Source organism: Rhineura floridana, chromosome 9 (genome assembly GCF_030035675.1).
Source record: "Rhineura floridana isolate rRhiFlo1 chromosome 9, rRhiFlo1.hap2, whole genome shotgun sequence".
Taxonomy (NCBI): Eukaryota; Metazoa; Chordata; class Lepidosauria; order Squamata; family Rhineuridae; genus Rhineura; species Rhineura floridana.
In genome coordinates, this window is record NC_084488.1 from 93,844,753 (window position 1) to 93,867,148 (window position 22,396).

The 22,396-nt window shown below is 39.8% G+C and overlaps 2 protein-coding genes across 3 annotated transcripts in view; one reads left to right on the forward strand and one right to left on the reverse strand.

Moving 5' to 3' along the window:
* Positions 1–1,188, reverse strand: part of GSTCD (glutathione S-transferase C-terminal domain containing) — an 88,759-nt gene extending 87,571 nt beyond the window's left edge. The window contains exon 1 of one of the 2 annotated variants that reach the window (XM_061585485.1): positions 912–1,188. In XM_061585485.1, coding sequence (XP_061441469.1) covers positions 912–983 — 72 coding nt within the window. In that variant the 5' untranslated portion in view covers positions 984–1,188. The remainder of the gene's footprint in view (positions 1–911) is intronic. The other variant, XM_061585483.1, reaches the window with a different exon arrangement.
* Positions 1,007–21,419, forward strand: INTS12 (integrator complex subunit 12). Its single transcript, XM_061585486.1, has 7 exons — positions 1,007–1,178; positions 3,476–3,639; positions 7,425–7,577; positions 9,335–9,522; positions 17,390–17,549; positions 19,078–19,230; positions 20,759–21,419. The coding sequence occupies exons 2-7, from the start codon at positions 3,484–3,486 to the stop codon at positions 21,329–21,331; spliced, it is 1,383 nt and encodes a 460-aa protein (XP_061441470.1). The 5' UTR covers positions 1,007–1,178; positions 3,476–3,483; the 3' UTR covers positions 21,332–21,419.
* Positions 21,420–22,396: the final 977 nt, after the last annotated feature.

Genomic DNA, 22,396 nt, shown 5'->3' on the forward strand with positions numbered 1-22,396 from the left:
TCTTCTGCCAAAGAATCCTGGGAAGTGTAGTTTAAGGGAGCTGGGAACTGTAACTCTGTGAGGGGTAAACTACAATTCCCAATATTCTTTGGGGAAAGCCATGTACTTTAAATGTATGATGTGGATGTGACCCAATACAACCCAGTTTGTACGCCATATGTAGTATGACAACCTTTCCTTAATGGCTTTTTGCCAGTAAGTGTATGGTTTCCCAAACTATGGTCATAGGTACTGCAGGCAGAGGCTTTCAGTTTTGTTGCATCCTTCAACCAGCAGGCCTGGCTATGAACTATGCCTCCCCAGCTCAACAGACTAGATGAAAGCCCAAACAAAGTCTGTAATGTATACTGTATAGGGTTGCCAGGTTCAGGGCCTGAGACTGATCCTGTATCTCTAGGAGAAGAGAAAGTCAGCCAAGTGCAGGTGTTCTTGCAACCCTGTAATGGGAAAAACCACAAGGTGGAATTCTCCCTTCTCCCTGCACAACTTTAAAAGATACGGACGTGGTTTTTCCCATTACAGTGTTGCAAGAACACCTGCACTTCGCTGACTTTCTCTTCTCCTAAAGATACAGGATCAGTCTCAGGCCCTGAGCCTGGCAACCCTAGCGTGGAAAGAGTAACTGGTTACAGACAAGAGACAGATGCAGATTGTTGGGAATCGTGAGGACTAGATCGCTACCCTCCACCACCACCCCTTTTCAAATCTATGCATTGATTGGGAATGATTCCATCACGGAGAAAAGGGAAATGCACTCTGCACGTGCTCAGAGAACTGGATTAATCTGTATAATCACTCCATGGTTTTCAAGAAAGTGGAGACCCGGCGTTGAAAAGGGGTTCGGGAAGTTGAACCCCGCTCCTCCTCTATCTTCTTTCTCGCTCCCACCGGACCCTCGGTTAGACGCTTACCCAGCAATTCCTGAGCAGGCAGCCACCTCTCCGCTTGAGCTCGGAGCTCCGCCTCTTCCTCTTCTCCGTCATGGCTGCCGCCGGTTGCTTCCGGTGGTTGTCAGAACAAAAGAGCAAGCGCGACAGGCCGGTAGCCTCAGGGAGAAGCTTGGCGCCTTACGATATGTTAGAGGGCCGATGACTGTCCCTTTCACTCCTGTCCTGCGTGTGGCCGGCGGGAAAGCGAGAAGAACCCTACGGGTTTTCCCAGGAAGCGACGGACCTCAGGTAAAAAGCAGGGAAGGCGAGAAACCCCTCGTTAAGGGGGCAGCGATAGGAACAGAATTACACGACATATGCCCCGCCTCTCCTTTCGGGCGGCCACACCCCTCTTCCCTGAAAAAAAACCTGGCAAATGAAGAACCGTCTCATTTATTATTAATATTATTATTATTGGAGTCACAATGGGTAATATTTGCATTTTTGTAAACCGACCTGAAAACGGATGCCAGAGATGTTCCAAATTAAATGTATAGCGTTTATAGGGAGTCTTAGAAAGTTAAGGAAAAATATTCCAAAATGGGTTGCAAACAGTAAAATAAATGTTTAATAATCATAAAATGAAATAGACACAACAGTTAACAACAAAGTACTCCTATATCTGGCTTCTGGTCAGTTAACTCTTTTGTTATGTGCCTTCAAGTCAATTACGACTTATGGCGACCCTATGAATCAGCGACCTCCAACAGCATCTGTTCAGATTTTGTAAGTTCAAGTATGTGGCTTCCTTTATGGGATCAATCCATCTCTTGTTTGGCCTTCCTCTTTCTACTACCTTCTGTTTTTCCAAGCATTATTATCTTTTCTAATAAATCATGTCTTCTCATTATGTGTTCAAAGTATGATAGCCTCAGTTTCATCATATTAGCTTCTAGTGATAGTTCTGGTTTAATTTGTTCTAACATCCAATTATTTGTCTTTTTCACAGTCCACGGTATGCGTAAAGCTCTCCTCCAACACCACATTTCAAATAAGTTGATTTTTCTCTTATCTGCTTTTTTCACTGTCCAACTTTCACATCCATACACAGGAAATACTATGGTCTGAATGATCCTGACTTCAGTGTTCAGTGATACAATTTTGCATTTGAGGACCTTTTCTAGTTCACAGCTGCTCTCCCTAGTCCTAGCCTTCTTCTGATTTCTTGACTATTGGGTCCATTTTGATTAATGATTGTGCCAAGGTATTGATAATGCTTGACAAGTACAATGTCCTCATTGTCAACTTTAAAGTTACATAAATCTTCTGTTGTCATTACTTTAGTCTTCTTGACGTTCAGCTGTAGCCCTGCTTTTGTGCTTTCCTCTTTCACTTTCATCAGCATTCATTTCAAATCATTGCTGGTTTCTTCTAGTAGTATGGTATCATCTGCGTATCTTAAATTATTGATATTCTCTTTCCAATTTTCACACCTCCTTCATTTTGGTTCAATTCCACTTTCCGTATGATATTTTCTATGTATAGATTAAACAAATAGGGTGATAAAATACACCTGTCTCACACCCTTTCCAATTGAGAACCAGTCAGTTTCTCCATATTCTGTCCTTGCAGTAGCCTCTTATGCAGAGTATAGGTTGCGCATCAGGACAATCAGATGCTGTGGCACCCCCATTTCTTTTAAAGCATTCCATAATTTTTCATGAACTACACAATCAAAGGCTTTGTTGTAATCTATAAAGCACAGGGTAATTTTCTTCTGAAATTTCTTGGTCCCTTCCATTGTCCAACGTATATTTGCGATATGATCTCTGGTGCCTCTTCCCTTTCTAAATCCAGCTTGGATATCTGGCATTTCTCGCTGCATATATGGTAAGAGCCTTTGTTGTAGAATCTTGAGCATTACTTTGGTTGCATGGGATATTAAGGCAATAGTTTGATAATTACTGCATTCCCTGGGATCCCCTTTCTTTGGGATGTAAATTTGGACAGAAATTGATCACACATCAAAATAAGATGTGCTGATAATCATGGAGAACTAGAATGCAAAAGTAGGGAAAAGAGAAGAGCTAGGAAATGTGGGGAAATGGGGCTCTAGGAGCACTCATTTTAAGTTGGCATGTGCCTCACTAAGACATTGGAGTGCTTTATTGTTAGTTGTTGTACCTTAACTATTTAGGATTATTCTTCCTTAACTCTGTCCTTTCTTAAATTGTCATTTGTTATGGAAAAGCAAACCTTTTTGTGTGTTTGTTTTAGAGAGCCAACAGTTCTCTACAGCCCTGATAGGTAGACCCCTGAGGGTTGATACCACGTAAGAACACAAAAGAACCTTGCTGGATCAGACCACAGCCCAATCTAGTCCAGCATTCTGTGCTCAGGGTGGCCATCCATGCATCTGTGAGAAGTCCACAAGCAGGACATGATAATAAATTAAACTAACAATAAGCACTAGTTATTTCCAGAAACTATTCTATACTAGCTAAGAATTGGCTGACAAGTAGATTTTCACCTAGGGAACTTGGTACTGTTTTGAGGCATATGTTTGTTTAAACATCTGCCCTCTCATTATTTATTTTCATTTAAAGATACTGCTATGGCTGCTACTCTGAACCTGGAGCTTGACCCCATATTCTTGAAAGCTCTGGGCTTCCTGCATTCAAAGAGCAAGGATTCAGCTGAAAAACTAAAAGCACTGCTTGATGAATCTTTGTCTAGGGGAATTGACTCAAGCTATCGCCCATCACAGAAGGTACTGGAGTGAATGAATGGAATATGTTACATATGTTTGTGTTATATCTAACTCCTGAAGTGGAGGTTTTTTCCCATTATTTGAAGAAGCTAGTAAAACACCTTAGAATTTTATTCTGAATAACTGAAACCATTGGAAAATGAAAGTTGACAGCTGGTAGCCGTGGACAGAATGTGTCCCAAATAGATTGCCAAGAAAGAAGAAGTGGTGGTACTGTGCACCATGTTCCTGCTACTCCTTGCCCAGGATCAAGATCTGATGTGTAATGTTCCTACTGGCTTTATTTTATCTGAGCTCCAGAAGTCCATTTTAATGAGGCTGATGTGGAGTTACTGCCATCAGCATTGTTATGGGCTCCTTTCCTGGTGAGAAGTTGACAGTTAGGGAAGTTCTGTGTAGCTTCTGTAGTAACATGTGTGTACAGTGGCCTAGTGGCTGATCTCATGGTTGACTTGGGGTTTAAAAATGAAATCTACGTATATTTTATTCCATATGAGAATGGTCTTTACAGACCCTGTATCAGTACAGTGTTTTGTGGTTAATTCTGCAATGGATTTGGTTCACTATTCTGATTCTAAACTGATACATGTTGGCCTGTTAATCTATGTTAAGAGAGATCTCTAGAAATGCTTCTTTCCTCCAAAGGTTATATCTGTCCTTCTGTTCTTTATTTTGAGTTTATAGATAGACAGACAGACAGATAGATGAGTTATATAATGAACTGTATAACAATCTTTTCTTTCTAAACTGAAATTTAATATTAAAGAACAAGGAAATAAGAGCTAATTGTACTGAGCACAAAACAGAGACAGAACATTTTTCTGAACAAATTAAAAGCAGCTACTTGTCTGGCATGGCACATAATTTCTTCCATTTGACTGAGAGACTGACTTTTAGGGGAATCACCACTTGATCCTGAGGGAAATTAAGTGAATTCTTCCCTCCAGTCTGATTGCTATAGATTATGGTCAGACAATTTGTGTTGGCAGGTAGTAAAGTAATGCATCAGCTGAGAGAGGTGCTTGCATTTTCACTAGCAACTGCTTGCAGTTTATCCTCTGAGAATCAAAGAACACTGTTCACCAAGTATTGCTTGCACTCAAACCTCATATATCTCTAAAAAGCAGCCAGTAGTCTATATTTCTGCTTGCCATCCTTTGCCTTCAACTTTCCTCCCTATCTTGGAGGGGGTAGGGATCATCCCTGCCATGTCTCAGTGATCAGTGCAATAGTGGAAAAGATTCTCTCCCCCTTCTTGAACTCCAAGTAAAAGGAAACTTGGGGCTAGACATGATGGTGATGAGCAGTCAAGAGGTTCAGAGTGCTTGGCCATTCAGATGAGCCCCAGTCTTTTCCTTACGCTAAGGAGGGGAAGATTTGGGATACCTGTCACCAAAATGAACCCTTGTTCCCCTTCTCCAGCTCCAAAGGTGTGTAGCTGGAGAGGAGAACAGGAGATTGTCCCTGACACCCTGCAGAAGCTCAGCACAAAGTCAGGGACTAGGGTTGCAATCTTTTATACACTTAACTGAGAATTTGCCCCACTGAACATAATGGAACTTATTTTCAAGAAAACATACATAGGATTGCATGGAACAACATGGGCAGGATCCTGGCAATCACAATTTTGACTTGGCTACCAAAATAGTGCAACATTGGTGGGCTGTACAGTAAAAGCTCTTCTAGTGAATTCTTCCTATAGGCTAGGAGAATTAAATTATGAAGTAGGGAACTTCTTGAATGCGTTGCTTAAAGCTACAGGTGGGGAGACAGCAGGTTTGAATATATGTCTGTGTAAAACAAATGTGATGGCAAGAAAACGAGTGAAACCTTTACCTGTGGCATACAGGCTTTCCCTATATAGAAAGCTGTTTACAAGGAGGAGTTTTTGAACCTACAGGTACCCCATGGTGTCATCTAAGAAGACTGTAATATCTATCCACCTTTGCCAAGCTAGTGCCCTCCAGATATTTTGGAATGCAGCCTAAGCCAGCGCTGACTGGGGCTGATGGAAATCAGCTGTGAATAGTGGGACTAATTTTAGTTCTTCTTCTGCAAAACTGGTTATTGAGAGTAGTATATCAGCAGTAAGTAGATATTGATTTGTGTTGTGATGGTTATCTAGATTTATTAAGTAGAAAAGATTAAATAGAGATCCACCTTTCCTACAAAATGGAATGAAATACTGCTGTTCCTTGCCACCAGAAGTCACATTATTAGTTACTGTAGCTGCAAAATATGAAAGATCAATTTTATTCAAGGGTTTTTTTTGTAAAAATAACACTGGGCTTTGGTGAGCCTTTCCTGTTTCAATTGTAATTAACAATTGTATTGTTAATTATTGTATGGTAATTTCTGTCCACTGTAGTTATGAATTTTAGAAGTGTAAAAGAAAACAAAGAAAAATCCTTGTTCATTATTGTAATGCATATAATCTCATATTTGATTTTATTTAGTTTCTTAATAACTTATAAAAATTAGCTAAGCTTTCAGAACAGGAAATCAAGTCTAAACTCAAAATAAGTTAGTTTGTAGGCCAAACTACGATACATAGCCCCTATGTAATTTAATCAAGTTAAATAGATAGCTTCAACATTTCAAGCCAGGATCTCACTCCATTATTGGACCTATCTTATCTCTTTGAATAAATGTAGCCTAGTTACAATTTTCCCATGATGGTTTCTTCCTTCAAACCGTTACAGAAGACTAGGAGCAAGTTCCTTTAACCCAAGGATGGGGAACTTGGGGCCCTCCAGATGTTGTTGGACTACAACTTCGATTCTCCTTGATCGTTAACTGTAGCTGAAGGGAGCTGGAGTCCAACAACATCTGGAGAGCCACAGGTTCCACATCTCTGATTTAACCCCAAGGTTCCAGCCCTGAACACGCAGATCAGAACTTAAACCTGTTAAATTGTGGTGCAGCCAGGAGTACACAGTTTTCTTCCCAGCTGCCACTCTTAAGCAGTAGAGGAGGAGAGAGAAGTACTGGTTTGCATAGGCAGTACTGTCAAAGAGGCCCAGAGCTTTAGCGTGCACAGGCTGATGTCATCTACTACCATAAGCAGTTTGTTTAAAATTGTAATGCTAGTGACAACCAAAAAACCTCAGCTTTTTAAATGTCTACACTACTTGTATTAATGGATCACATATCTTTTTCTTTTATTATTTATTTGTTTATTAAATTTATATCCTGCCCTTCCTCCCAGAAGGAGCCCAGGGTGGCAATATAGGTGTTTAGCAGTATAGGTGTAGCTCAAATGTTGCCTTCCAGCTGTTGTGAACTACAGTTCCCATCATCCTTAACTTTTGGTTATGCTGGTTGGGACTGGGAGCTGTAGTCCAAAACATCTGGAGGGCAACATGTTGGCTATCCTTGGTATAAGGCCCCCACCCTCTGGAATTCCCTTCCTTTCGACCTTCGCCATACCCCCTCCTTGATAGGTTTCCGCCGAGCCTTGAAGACCTGGCTGTTCAGGCAGGCCTATGGGATTTCTGGGGTGGGTTAGTTTTTAATGTTGATTAATGGAAGAGGGGTGATTAGTTGATTATTGAGTGTGGTTTGTACTGGTTTTATATTGTATTTTATTTTATTATGTCAATGTATGTCGCCTAGAGTGGCCGTTAATTCGGCCAGATAGGCGACTCAAAAATAAAATTTTATTATTATTATTATTTGAAGTTATGTCACCTCTACAGTGTGGGGATAATTTAGCTTTGATGTCAGAAGTAACGACTGTTTCCATTATTCCCATTAATATGACATTCTTATTATGCTTTACACAGGAAGTGGATCAGCCCAAAGTATCTATTACAAAACCGGTTTCTGTTAAGCAAGAGCCTAAGGCTTCCTCAAGCCTTCCTTTAGGTAGCAATAATGGCAAGCCCATTACAACCGAAAAGGTGAAAAAAGAAGTGGAAAAGAGGTCTGCTGATAAAGTAAGTTATATTACTATACTTAAAGCTTTATTTGGGGAGGAATTTTAAAAACTGCATATTTATATAAGTAAAAACTGACTCTTATTGATCATGTTTGTTTTTGGGGTGGCATTAATCCTTGATTATGAATGTGTACTGCTTTGCTAGCAGTATTGTCTCCGTATGTTACTTAGTTAATTGCTTGCTGCTTTCAAAAGTATAAGCTGTATGCTTTCTCCTCTATGCCGATTGTTTAGTTTTCAAAGGGTGCTCTTTTCCTTGTCTACAAGTTAGCTGCTTTTCAGTGCTGCATGCTGACAAGTGAGCATGTTAATCTTGCTTGGGCTTTGTTTATTTTGCCTCCCTTTGCAATCTCACTTTACCCACCACTGTTTTTGACTACTTGGCAGCAGGGCTTTTGTAGGTTGTAATTAAATTTGGTTGGTGCTAGCATGGAAATTAAGAGCAAGAATTGTGGGATTGGGAGCATCATAGCTCAGTCATGAAGTTGCTTGGGTGACCTTGGACAAGCCACTACCTCTTAGCCTCCACAACTCCTTGTTCCATAGTTAGTATGGGTAATAATACTGGTTTGTCTTGCATACCAGTGTAACAAATAAATATAGTAATACCTCAGTTAATGAATCCTCCAGGAACCAAGCTTTTTTTAAGGTGAAACTGACCAGCTTTGCTTTGCTATGGATAAACTTTCAAGCCAGTGCTTTTGCTTTCAGTGAAACTGACTTTGCTTTGCTATCAATAAACTGAAATGCCTATGGCTTTGCTTTACAGTGAAATTGATCAGCCTCTGTCTTTGCTTTGCTATGGATAAACTTTCAAGTCTGTGCCTTTGCTTTAAGGTGAAACTTACAAGCCTGTGTGTTAGCTTTGCATTAAATAGATCTCTTGCTTTCTTCCAGGGCTGGGGAGGGAAGGATCCAATACAATTCAGAGGAGGAGGGGGAGGGTGCCAGGTAGACACCCTTTAAAGCCCCTGTTAAAGGTGCCTCAACCATGTATGAGCGGGTGTAAGAACCTATCCCTATTTCCATGTTATTCCTGTCTCTGGTACCAAAGCTTCTGTTAAAGATGTAATGTCCAGGAACGCATCTACTTTGTTAACTGAGGTATTACAGTATACAGGTCCTTGTAAGGATGAAGTGCTTTTCATAAAGCAGTATAAGCAGTTTATTATTCTTAATTAAGAATGTATTTCATTTTAACAGGTCTACAAACTTGGTGAGGCTTTTAATCCAGAACATTAAGTTACGTATAGTTGCAAAATATGAATAATATGCCTGATATTCAGATTTTAAGATTATCAGTTCTGCTTCATAATATCGGTAATAGAGTAAGATCGGAGTAACATTAAACAACTGTGAATCTGCTGAAAGAAAAACCCAAAGGCACTTTTTTCAAATGCTTTAAGCAGTAACAGGAAACTGTTATGATTTTAATTTACCACTTCAGTTCCTATCAGAATGATGATAAACTTCTTAATTATACTGAACTTCTGTCCTGTACTTTTCACATCCCTTCACATTCTACTTAATTTGGAAATAAGGGTATATGGTTATATTATTTTATTTATTTATTTGATTTATATCCCGCCCTTTCTCCCAGTAGGAGCCCAGGGCAGCATATTAATGAATGTAATAGATTCTATTACTATTCCAGTATGCAATGAATGTAACATTTGTTGTCTTTCAGTTCTAAACTGGTTTCTTATTTATTTGCTCAGAGCTTTCACAACTCTGTATGTATATATCATTTAACAGATAAGGCTGGAAATAAGTGAAGGAGTTGACATTCCAAAGAAACCAAGACTAGAAAAGCCAGAGGCTCGTTCTTCTCCAATCACAGTGCAGACTAGCAAGGATTTGGCCATGGCGGACCTTTCTAGTTTTGAAGAAACTAGCGCTGATGATTTTGCCATGGAGATGGGTTTGGCTTGCGTTGTTTGCCGGTGAGTTGTCATATATTTGGCTATTGAAACAGATTTGCAATTAATGATTTTGTTGCCAGTTTTAAATAATCACTTTTCCTTTTAAGTGCAGATCTTGAACAGCAACTTTGCAAAATGATTTTTCCTTGGTTTATGAGATCAAAGACCTATGAATTAAGCCATAAATTATGTTTTTCAAAGTTTTCAAACGTAATAACCCAAGCCTGTGCATGCTCATTTGGAAGTAAATTCCATTGAGTTAAAGAGGATTTGCTCTAAGGTAGGTGGGCATAGGAATGCAGGCTTAATTCCTTTTTTTTTCCAGATTAAGGCTGTAATCCTATGCAGTCTTATATACACTTTGTTTACGACTGGGCTATTATCAATTTGAGAAAAAAATCCCAGTATTTATAGTTTATTAAAATGATGGTTTTTAAAGCCAGTAATTTCAAACTAGTTCTGAGCAATCAATTCCAAGTATGTTTGGGCCTGAATAATTATTTACAGCTCCCTCCCAAAGCTCTGCTGGCTTGAGCAACAGAGGACTAGGGGCTGGGCCCAAGGGGGACAGGCAATACTAGACACAATCTTTCTCTAAACAAGCTTTTTGGCCTTAACCCCACTCAACTTAGAAATTGGGTATTCGATTACGATGCAAACCAAGACAGGGCAACAATTATTGCGGCCCCTTTTTCATCTTGGTTCCCCCACATTAAATTCAATCATGCCAAACCCCGCTACTTCGACACTGTCATGTGCCCCCTTACGAAGAGCATTCACAGAGCTCAGATTTCAAGTAATGCCCACAGCTTACCTCAAAGGTAGGTACTTGGGAATCTCTACGCAGGAGCGACACTGTATCTTTGGTTGTAAGGTACCCGAAGATCTAGTTTAGTATATGTTCCAGTGCCCGCTGTACAGGAACCCTAGACAGAAATTCTTAGCCCCTCTGATTAGTCGTATGGGGGGGGGACATCGTGCGGAGACTGGGTGATCGCGCTTCTGGCCGATAATTACAAGCAGGTCACAATTGCAGTAGCAAATTATGCTCTAGCTGCCAAAAAGCTCAGAGCAAATCATGTAAAAGTTTCATCATCCTCAGCTGGATCTGTTTTAATGTTATAGGTATTACGGTTTTAAATGTACATTTCGTGTTGTGCAATGGCCTATGGCTAAATGCAAATAAAGGATTGACTGACTGAATAATTATTTTATAAAGGAACAGAACTTTTGTAGTAAGCATTATGTAAAAAAAACTTTCTAAATGCCAGGCCCAGGGTAGTGGATATGTATTTACATTTTCTCTTATTAAGATTTAGAAATGGATTTTGGAGTTCCATATCCTGCTGATTCTAGAAGTCAGATTAAGTAAGAGACAACCTGAAATTAGATGAGCATCTAGGATTGCCTGCAAACCCTACATCTGCGCTGGTAGAACTGCGCTTGCCATCTGTGTGTTAGACTGTAAAAAACTGAAATGTTAGGGCATGAAACTCAAGTGACTAAGCATGGGTCCTGAATTGTGGTGAAATATCTGGAAATTTTTGGCTCTTAATGTGTGAGGATTTTTTTGTGGATCTGTATGTGTTTTGCTTTTTGTTTTTAAGCATGTGGGTAGTCAATTCTAATAAACTTTATGTGCTAAAGAAATGTCAACAAGGGTGTTCCTAGGAATGTTCACATTGTTATTTTAATGTAATGTGAGAAACAAGGTCACATTGCTTACAGTACATTGCAGATTTCTTAAGTTTATAGTTCATAACAAAAAAAATTGAGTCAAAAGCCTGTCTTGTACTACAGCTACTAATATCATAGTGTCTTGTGTTTGCAGAGAAAGCCTGTGTGTAATGCACTGCATCTCTATGCAACTTGAAAATCTTTAAATTGTTTCAATTTTCAGGTATCTTTCAAATATTAAAGACTTTTGACTTCACTCCACCAAGTAAACGAATAGGGCTGTATTCAGTCTTCAAACCTCTCACTTCAGCAGTTCACCCCAAGTAATTTGACTGACTTCTGGGTGACTTCTCTTGAGTCAATGTGACTGAGGGGAACAATCTGCTTAGACAATTGTTGAATTTAACTGATTATTCCTTCACCCTGAGGACCTGGGGTGGGTTACAGCAGTTTAAAATAGATCATTAAAAATAATTAAAACAACTTAACATCACAAACAATAGGGTGGATCCTAAATATATACATATCAGGTGTCTATGCTGTATATGTCTATGCTAACCAGAGGCATGAAATGCCAGTAGCAGAATGAGTAGAAATATAAAAATCACCATAGTAGTTAGAAGGGAGAGCTTTAATATCTGTTCTGCTTAACAAGTGTTGTTAAGACACTGTCAAGATTCCAAGTGTAACTAAGTATTCAAAAGCAAAATGTTCGGTGTGATTTGCAAGTGGCACTTCAATCCTATGTAGATGTTTATTGGGGGGAAACTTAGACACTTTTCAATAATTCTTCAAAATCACAATATATCAACAATATTCTCATTTATTTTAAGGCATCAATCTCTTTCAACTGTTTCCATTTCAAACCAGTTTAAAATAAATTTTGGCTTTGACCATTTTTACCTTACAAAGTTTTTATATTTCATTTAGTTGTTTTAAAAATCTCATCACAGTTATCCTTTTATACATTGAAAATGTGAAGATAAGACATGTGTCACATAGCTGGAAGATTTTCATATTTTCTGATCCAGTTTATTTTTTACAGAACTATATCTGCTATATTTAGAAGATGAGGTTGTAATCCTCAACACATTTACTAGGAAGTAAGTTCCATTGAAATCGCTGTGGCTTACTTCTCAGTAAACCTGCTTAGAATTATAGAGTGCATGCTCCACAATTTCTACAACCTTTTTCTAATTTGTTTTTCAAATCAGCCCACCTTAAAAAAATGTTCCTGAAACCATATGGATAGTATCTTCAATCGTCATTTTCCTGTTAAATAAAGGAATAGCATATTTCTCTTCCCCACCCACCTGCAAATAGAGTTTCCATTGTTACCTATGTACCTATACCATGGGGATATGTGCCAGTGCAACTTAAGCAATCAAGTAACCTGATTTGTCATCTAAAAGTAGTAGTAATTCACTAATACGCAAAAAACCTTGCAGTTTAAGAATGTACCTTTAACAAACAGATACTTCTATCAAACTTTAAACAGCAGGGAAATTGGGCAGCTATAGTGAATGCACCAGGGGAGCAGGAGACCTGACCTCTCTGAGAGATTGTACTGCCCTACAAATTTGTAAAAACGCAAACACAATTTGGGTTGGTCTTTCACAGTTCCATCCACTTGCTGTGTAGCTTGGAAGAATGTGGTAACGTGCCTCTGAGCATATGGGGAGTGGTCAATCAAGAGTGAGGAATCTGTGATTCTAAATCAAGAGTGAGGAATCTGTGGCCCTCCAGATGTTATTGGACTCCCATCAGCCCCAGCCAGCAAAGCCAAAGGTAAAGGTTGATGGGAGTTATATCTGATATAGCTCATTCACACAGCCAAATAATCAATCAATGCTTTAGTCTTTGAAAATGAAATGGACTGCCTTATGGCGACCCTATGAATAGGGTTTTGATGGTAAGCATTATTCAGAGATGGTTTATCATTGCCTTCGTCTGAGGCTGAGAGGCAGTGACTGGCCCAACGTCACCCAGTGTGCTTCCTGGCTGTGTGGGGATTTGAACCCTAGTCTCCCAGGTCATAGTCCTATGATAGGTAAAACTGACAATGGAGGAGGGGGAGGGTGGAGGAGAGGGGAACGAGGAGTAGTAGGTGGAAGGAGGGAACTGGAAGAGGAGGCATGAAGGAAGGGAGAGGGAAGGGGCAAGAGGGAGGAGGAGGAGGGGAGGGCAGGTTTGATCATTTGCATACTTTTTGAGTTCAGTGGGCTTTATTGTTGTTATGTGCCCTCAAGTCGATTACGACTTATGGTGACCCTATGAATCAGCGACCTCCAAGAGCATCTGTCATGAACCACACTGTTCAGATCTTGTAAGTTCAGGTCTGTGGCTTCCTTTATGGAATCAATCCATCTCTTGTTTGGCCTTCCTCTTTTTCTACTCCCTTCTGTTTTTCCCAGCATTATTGTCTTTTCTAGTGAATCATGTCTTCTCGTGTGCCCAAAGTATGATAACCTCAATTTCATCATTTTAGCTTCTAGTGACAGTTCTGGATTAATTTGTTCTAACACCCAATTATTTGTCTTTTTCGCAGTCCATGGTACGTGCAAAGCTCTCCTCCAACACCACATTTCAAATGAGTTGATTTTTCTCTTATCTGCTTTTTTCACTGTCCAACTTTCACATCCACACATAGAGATCGAGAATACCATGGTCTGAATGATCCTGACTTTATTGCTCACTGATATATGTTTGCATTTGAGGACCTTTTCTAGCTCTCTCACAGCTGCCCTCCCCAGTCCTAGCCTTCTTCTGATTTCTTGACTATTGTTTCCATTTTGGTTAATGACTGTGCCGAGGTACCCTGTATTGATAATCCTTGACAAGTTCAATGTCCTCATTGTCCACTTTAAAGTTACGTAAATCTGCTGTTGTCATTACTTTAGTCTTCTTGATATTCAGCTGTCATCTTGCTTTTGTTCTCTCCTCTTTAACTTTCATCAGCATTCGTTTCAAATCATTACTGGTTTCTGCTAGTAGTGTGGTATCATCTGCATATCTTAAATTATTGATATTTCTCCCTCCAATTTTCATACCTCCTTCATCTTTGTCCATTCCCGCTTTCTGTATGATATGTTCTACATATAGATTAAACAAATAGGGTGATAAAATACACCCCTGTCTCACACACTTTCCTATTGGGAACCGATCGGTTTCTCCATATTCTGTCCTTATTTATTTATTAATAATATTTATTAGTTGCTTTTTCCCCAAAAAAGGAACTCAAAGCGACTTACAAAAAACACACAACTGTACTCGAAGTGGCTTACAACAAAAGCAAACAACAATTACAAAAACAATTTCATAATAAAAATAATACAACAGCTGTAATAGAACAACAAATGTCACAGCAACACAAAAACCATTTCAATACTTTAAATATAACATTACAATCTTAAACAGGTCACATTACACCACTTGGCAATATGGCAAAAAGAAAAGAAAATTAAGACAGCTTCAGCTTGGCTCCTAGAAACACCCCACCCCACCCCACTCGCAGTCTCACTCCTTTTAGCAGCAAAAAGTCCTCTCTTCAAAGCAGAGGCCTCCCGAGAGGGAGCCCTTCTTCTTGGGCCCGCCCAGCTGGAAGCTTGGGAGGCGCTTTTTAGTCTCCACCAGCCGCCCGCCATAGCTCTTCCCGGCGGGCCCGATATCAAGCAGCGGCATCGAGATGACCAAAGATGCCGACGTGTCTCTGGGAAAGTCCTGCTTGTGAGTCCGCTGAGCGAAGAAGCTCTTCGGTGGCGCTGGGGCAATATGTGACAAGGGCGAGCGTGGGGAGCAGATTGAGGATCGTTGTTGTCTCCTTTCATGTGTTAGGATGGCATTTTCATGGGTTGGTTTCTCTCACGTCCCCCTTCTCTGTGAGGAAAAAGCCCCTCAGAAAATGGAACTGCAGCAGCCAGAGCCAGGTCGGCCTTCAGGCACCCCTTAGCCGGCTCCTTTTCTGGAACAAGGCCACTTAGATGACAAGCAGGAGGCGGCTGCTGCTCAGCCGAAGTGAGGGTCCAAACTCCGTCATTCTCTAGTCTCTTCCAACCCGCTTCCACACCACTGCGTCATTAGCGTCTTCTGTCGGGGACGGGTGGGTGGGTGCTGCGTCGGTAGTGTCTTCTCAGATTTCCACACAATGTAGGCAGAGGCATGACTGCTGGGCAGGTGTTGGCCCTTCCTCTGCTGGAGCCACTTCCAGTAGTTTAATGGAGCTTACTCCCAGTAAAGCCTCACAGTAGCCTCTTGTCTAGAGTATAGGTTGCGCATCAGGACAATCAGATGCTGTGGCACCCCCATTTCTTTTAAAGCATTCAATAGCTTTTCATGATCTACACAGTCAAAGGCTTTGCTGTAATCTATAAAGCACAAAGTAATTTTCTTCTGAAATTCCTTGCTCCGTTCCATTATCCAACGTATGTTTGCGATATGTTCTCTGGTGCCACTTCCCTTTCTAAATCCAGCTTGGATATCTGGCATTTCTCGCTGCATGTATGGTAAGAGCCTCTGTTGTAGAATCTTGAGCATTACTTTACTTGCATGGGATATTAAGGCAGTAGTTCGATAATTACTGCATTCCCTGGGATCCCCTTTCTTTGGAATTGGGATGTATATTGAATGCTTCCCGTCTGTGGGCCATTGTTTAGTTTTCCATATTTCTTGACAAGTTTTTGTCAAAATTTGGACAGATTCAGTCTCAGTTGCTTGTAGCAACTACTGGTACGCCATCTGTTCCTCATGATTTGTTTCTTCCAAGTATTTTAAGAGCAGCTTTCACCTCACATTCTAAAATTTCTGGTTCTTCATACAGTTCCTCCATGAATGAATCCGTCATCCTTGCATCTCTTTTATAGAGTTCTTCAGTGTATTGCTTCCATTTTCCTTTTATTTCATCTCGGTCATTCAATGTGTTCCCCTGTTGATTATTCAACTATCTGTTTTTTAAATTATATATGATTGCCCACACTTTTTATGATAGTTTGGACAATTTTCTCCTGGGGGAGGCCGTGGGGGAGATAATGCCTTCCCATCTTGTCCACCAAATCATGCTTGTCCCAGAGCCCATAAGACATTCGTGTTTGGGTTACATGCATAACTCAAATAGGAGTTTAAACCAACTCTTGCTTTGGATGGGGCCGCACTCCCTCTGAAAGTGCAGGTTCATAGTCCAGGGGTGCTCCTGGATCCATCTTTGTTGCTAGAGGCCCAGTTGACCTCAGTGGCTAGGAGAGCCTTTTACCAGCTTTGGCTGGTAAGACAGCTGCGGCTGTTTCTGTACTGGGATAACCTGACCACTATCATCCATGCACTAGTAATCTCCAAGTTGGATTACTGTAATGCACTCTATGTGGGGCCGCCCTTGAGTTTCATCCAGAAGCTGCAGCTGGTGCAAAATGTGGTGGCGTGATTGCTGAGTGGGGCACGATATCGCCACCATGTTATACCGATGCTGAAAGAATTGCAATGGCTGCTCATTAGCTGCCGGGCCAAGTTCAAGGTGCTGGTTTAGATGTACAAAGGCCTCTACAGCTTGGGACCAGCATACATGAAAGATTGTCATACTCCTTTTATACCCAGTCAGTCACTGTGCTGTGTAGAGGTCCTCTTGCAGATACCATCTTATCAGGAGGTCCATTCAGCAGAACATAGGAAGCAGACCTTTAGTGTTGTGGCACCTACCCTTGAAATTCCTTCCCCTTAAATATTTGACAGGTGCCATCTCTGTTATCCTTTGTGCATATTGAAGACCTTCCTCTTTCAGCAAGCCTTTTAATTAGAGACCTTATCCCAGACTGCATCTGTTTCGGAATTGCTTTTTAAGATGTTTTTTAAAGATGTTTTTAAGATGTTTTGTTCTTGAGATTTTTAAGATGTTTTAAATGTTTTGTCCTTTGTGTACTGCCCTGAGCTTCTTATGGGACAAAGGGTGGGATAGAGGTTTAATAAATAATCATAAATATCCTGTGCTCTGAGAAAAGGTCCCATAATCTTGGCTTCCTTTATCACCTTGTTTTCTATCCTTCATGTCTAGTTTTGGACTGTTTTAAGTCTTTGGAGCTGGGGCCAGCTTTGGAACTTCAGCTGAAGTGCCATGCACATGGATAGTATTCTGTAGAGAAATATTAAGAATAGTAATTTGAAGGCAGATTTGCAAAGGTCTGGACTCTGTGATGTTAACTTGGGCCAAACACTTTGTGCTTTGCAGACAAATGACAGTCACTTCCGGAAATCCATTAGTAGAGTGCCAGGAATGTCATAATCTCTACCATCAAGATTGCCATAAACCTCAAGTGACAGACAAAGAAATGAATGATCCTCGCCTAGTATGGTATTGTGCCCGATGTACCAGGCAAATGAAAAAAATGGTAAGAAGCTGCCCCCTCACCCCCGAATCATTGATAATGTTCAGTGAGCCATTAACTGGATTATTTAACAAAGGAATTTCTTAACTAAATATAAGAAGGGGAAATAGGAGGGAGGAGGTTTGATAGGATACATTTTCCCCCTCTGTATTGATTCATTGTCAAGTAAGAAATGCCTTAATAAATAGTTAGATGTGCTTTTTGAAGTCTGGTGGTGTTTTAGCTGCTGCTGTATTGATTTTATATCTTAATATGGCCCATGCCATAGATAGGTGTTCAGATTACAAAAAAATGTCAAAGTCAAGCAAGGTCATCCCAGGAAGAAGTACAGAGCTAAATAAATCAATAATCCCCTGCTCTGTGCACTTATGTCCCGAATGGATTGTTTTCTCCAAATTGTCATTTAAGTAAGAGAAAGTAACAAATATTGGGCCACATCAGCCATTCTTAACTCCCACTGAATCTTTCTATCTTTCATAGAAGATGAATGGTTTCTGTGGCATTGCTTCTCTCTGGGGACATTCTTTTTTAATGTGAGCTATTTGTCAAGTGGAAGAGTGTGTAGTTCCTGCAATATTAAAAGTTGCTTAATAGAAGGAACATTTTACTATTAGAAAAAATAATCTTACCACAACTTTTAAAAATCAAAATACCATGAAATAATCATTCAAATTAAAGATAAAACTTCTGCATCTTCCATTTGAAATCATATATTACTTAGCCTACATGCTAATGGCCCAGTTCAGACAATTGTTTATGAAGCAAGGAATGAGGGTGAGAGCTGAGAACTCTTCCCTCCTGCCATCACATACCAACTTTGGTGCAAAGATCCTGGCTTGTATTTAACCAGAATTCCCTGTTATGTCTGAACCAGCTTCATGTTGGTTAACAAACCAGGAAAATAAGCCTCAAATAATAATCTGAATTGAGTCATTGTCTGATAAACCAGCAATATGACCTCATCTGCTTTTTAAAAAAAAGTTGTTAGCATAAAAATAAAAAGGCTAACTTTTTCCCCTCTTATATTGTACCAGCCAACAAATGTATTATTGGATGACATATTTTAATGTGCTGGGATGGAATGCTGATTGCATTGGCTATTCTCCAATTAGGAATAAATTCATATAACCATGTGTTGTTTTTTTACCACATGGTGGCTTTTGCAGTTGATACCAAATGGAAAAAAATGCACGCAGGTTATTAGAATCCACCCTACATTAATATCCTAGTTTTGTTTCCATTTTTCTTTGACTAAATGTTTCCACTTTTCCTCCTTGTACTTCCTCTATTATCTCTGCACGTTCATCAGACTTGAACCCCTACTTCATTTACTCCTTCTCAGATGTTTATTTCCACACTGCTTAAAATTCCACGTTCATATTTGTTCCAACTGTCCCTCATACCTTCTTTCCAGTTGTGAGTGTTCAGTAGATAGCCTTTTACATTGACACTGTTAATGTTTTTCATTTTGATTTGAATTATTTCCATACATAAAATGATAATGGAGGGAGTGTGTATGTAATTTACACAGGCTCAGAAAACACAGAAGCCTTCCCAGAAGCCAGCCCCTGCTGTAGTTTCCGTAGCTCCAGCTGTGAAAGATCCACTGATCAAGAAACCAGAAATTAAGCTAAAGTTGGAGACGACATCAACCTTCTTAGCATTTAAGAGGACAGAGGTCAAGGTGCTGTACATAACACGTTCTGTGGGGGGGAAATTGTGTTTTTTTACTGCGTTCTGCATACGTCTCTCACTCACCCAATAATATCACCCCCCCCACAGACATCAGAATCCAAAATTAAAACACTTTTATTCTATAGTACATTTAGTCAGTCTTTCTGAATGGATAATAAAATACATATTTTGTTTGGATATCAACCCTCAATAAAATACTGAATCCATCTCTCATTCATAAGAATCATTATGTGTTTGATTTTTAAATGGTACACTGGAAGGGTATCTGCATTTCTTTTAAGGCTGTAATAATGATTTTGTCTTGAACATTTTGTCTGGTCTTTTCCTTCCACTTGCATAGGAATAGGTAGGAAGTCAAGTAACTTGTTGTAAACTGTTTTTAATACTGTATTTTATATTGTTACCTGCCCTAGGACCTTCTGGTGAAAGGTAGGTAATAAATTAAAGAACAGCAATTATTATTAATATTAGTTTATTTATACTGGGATTTTTAAGTCATTTTTACACCTCAGGGTGGTATATAATAAAAGAATTAAATACAGTTTTGAAAAATGAAAATAATTTTTAAAATGAAAACTGTTTTTGTCTGTCTTGTCTCACTATCACCTAAAGAAGTGATAAAAACATATGCTAGGGGGCTACCTAGCAGAGACTTTGCTTCTGCTATTGGCTTTCTGGATGAGGAAAGTTTCTAGGGCTTAAACTGACAAGTTCCAAGGCTACATAACTTCATTTTTCCCAAGGCTTGGGGCATTGTTGGGCTTGCCCAGCAGTCACTGAAACCTACCAGAAACCCTGTTTCGGTTAAGCCAAAATGAATATATAGGACTCATACAAACAAAAATGAGGAATGTTTAAACCAATCTAATATAGTGTAGCATAGCCAATATTGCAAATCAGTTTAGAAATGGGGGTAGGCAGAGGAGCTTAATTTTCAAAGATCTCGCTAATATTTATAATAGTGACCCATTTTTGAATCAATCTGTGTGGAGTTCTCCCATCATTAGTTTTAAGAGTTTATCTTTAGAAGCAAAGAGTATGATTAATCAAGAATTTCATCTTTACTGTTGCCTTTTAAAATGAATGAGAGCTGCTTAAAAACATTACCATGCTCTTACATAGCACCCATTCATTTCTATGGGATGTGGTTCAGCAGAATTTCTGACTGACTGTGTCAGGTTGGACAAGTATGCTGTATGATGAGCTGCAGTGCAGATGAGTTATTTGCTAGGCTTTTTCTGGCTATTGTCTTCTGAACAACCTATTTAATTACTGGGAGAAAAGAAAAAACCTTGGTAAACCTGTATACCTGGAGAATTTTAAAAATACCTGCAACTGTGTGTCATTTACTTATTTTTTTATCAAGGTGATTTGGGATCATAGATAAATCAACAGAAAATAATACATCTTCTAATGCCAAGAATGTAAACATTACCATCCTCCATTATTCATGTTGGCCTGTGCTCAGCAAGGATCAGCTTTAACTAATGTGGAATTTATATCTGTTTTTGCTTTAGACTTCAGCCACTGTTTCTGGTAACTCTGCCAGTGTTTCTTCTTCCTCAACCAGTGGACTTACAGGGTGGGCAGCTTTTGCAGCAAAAACATCCTCTGCAGGTCCATCAACAGCCAAGTTGGGATCCATAACCCAGAGCACCAGCAGCAAGCCTGCTACTACCTCAAATAATCAGAAACCTGTGGGCTTGTCAGGGCTGGCAACAGCTAAAGCAGGGCTAGGGTCAAAAATAGCATCTCCTAATAGCAGCACAAGCCCTGTTCAGTTGAAGCCCCTGCCACCTCTGACGTTGGGAAAAACAGGTCTTTGTCGTTCTGTTAGCAGTGACAATGTAAGCAAAGTAGGGCTTCCAAGTCCAAGCAGTTCAGCTCCAAGTAGCAGCCAGGCTGCTGGTGGAAACGGAAGTGGTGGGACAGCAGGCAGCAGTGGGAGCAGCACCAGCAAAGCAAGTGCAGAATCTGGCAATCAGTCCCCATCTCTGAAGGGTCCAACTTCTCAAGAATCACAACTCAATGCTATGAAAAGGTTACAGATGGTAAAGAAGAAAGCTGCTCAAAAGAAACTAAAGAAATGATATGATCAAGCTTTTTAAAGCACAAACGTCTTTGACCTCAGCAGAACAAAAGAATAATAAGTAATAAAGTCATGTAACAAAACAATAATCTGATGTCTTTATGGGATGGTAGCAGCTGCGCTTTAAGTCTGTGCAGTATGTTGTATTGGTTTTTCAGGTAATACCACATTCCCAATATCTTTTCGACATTCTGAAGCCTAGAGTTAAACTTATTTCTCCTTATAAAAATATGGGTTGAAATGTGACTTGCCACTTTTCTCTAAATATACCTTTAGGAAGCATTCATATAGGAGGGGAGGAGCTTTCATTCCTGTGGCTATGAACTTGAGTATAGACACATAGATTAATATGAGATAGCTGTGCTGAGAGGTTCCTGTTTCAGTTAAATGCAACTCTAAGGCATAAATCGCATGCAAGCAACTGTGGGTGGCTACTTGAAATATTAACATGTAGCAAGCTGGCTTCTCACACATTTTTGGTGATTTTCACTATGCCATGGCAAGCCTTCCATTTTCAATGTTGCTGCTTCAACAATGGAACTTTCCATTTCTCATCCTATACCCCCCCCAATGAGAATCCTAAATTTCCTCTGGAGAGTTAGGGGACTATGGAGCATATTTGGGGAGGGGGGCTACAGGAGGACCAAAAGGAAAGGGAATATCTATTGTGCACTTGCCATTGAATGTCATCCCCTATGTGGCTCATCTGCTAAATAACATTTATTTGAAAATAACCTCTTATTTTCCTTGGGTCAGTTTGGTAGGGGAAATAGAATAAGATGCCTGAATAGTGAAGTTAATAGCTGTGCAGGAGGAACAACTACTGTACAAGAATGCAAAGAGATGGGTGTTGTGTTTTAAAAACCCTATCCTTTAATTTTAGTCCTTTGCATACACTTTTATTATTGCTGTCATAAGGTCTTGAAACCTGTTTCTGTTTTCGATTATGACAACAGATTTCAAGATCCATTATTTATAACAGAATGTTCAGCAAGAATAATTACAAGGCAGTAAATATTTAGACAACAAATATTTGTTTGAGAGCACCCTAGCGAGGGCGTCTGCT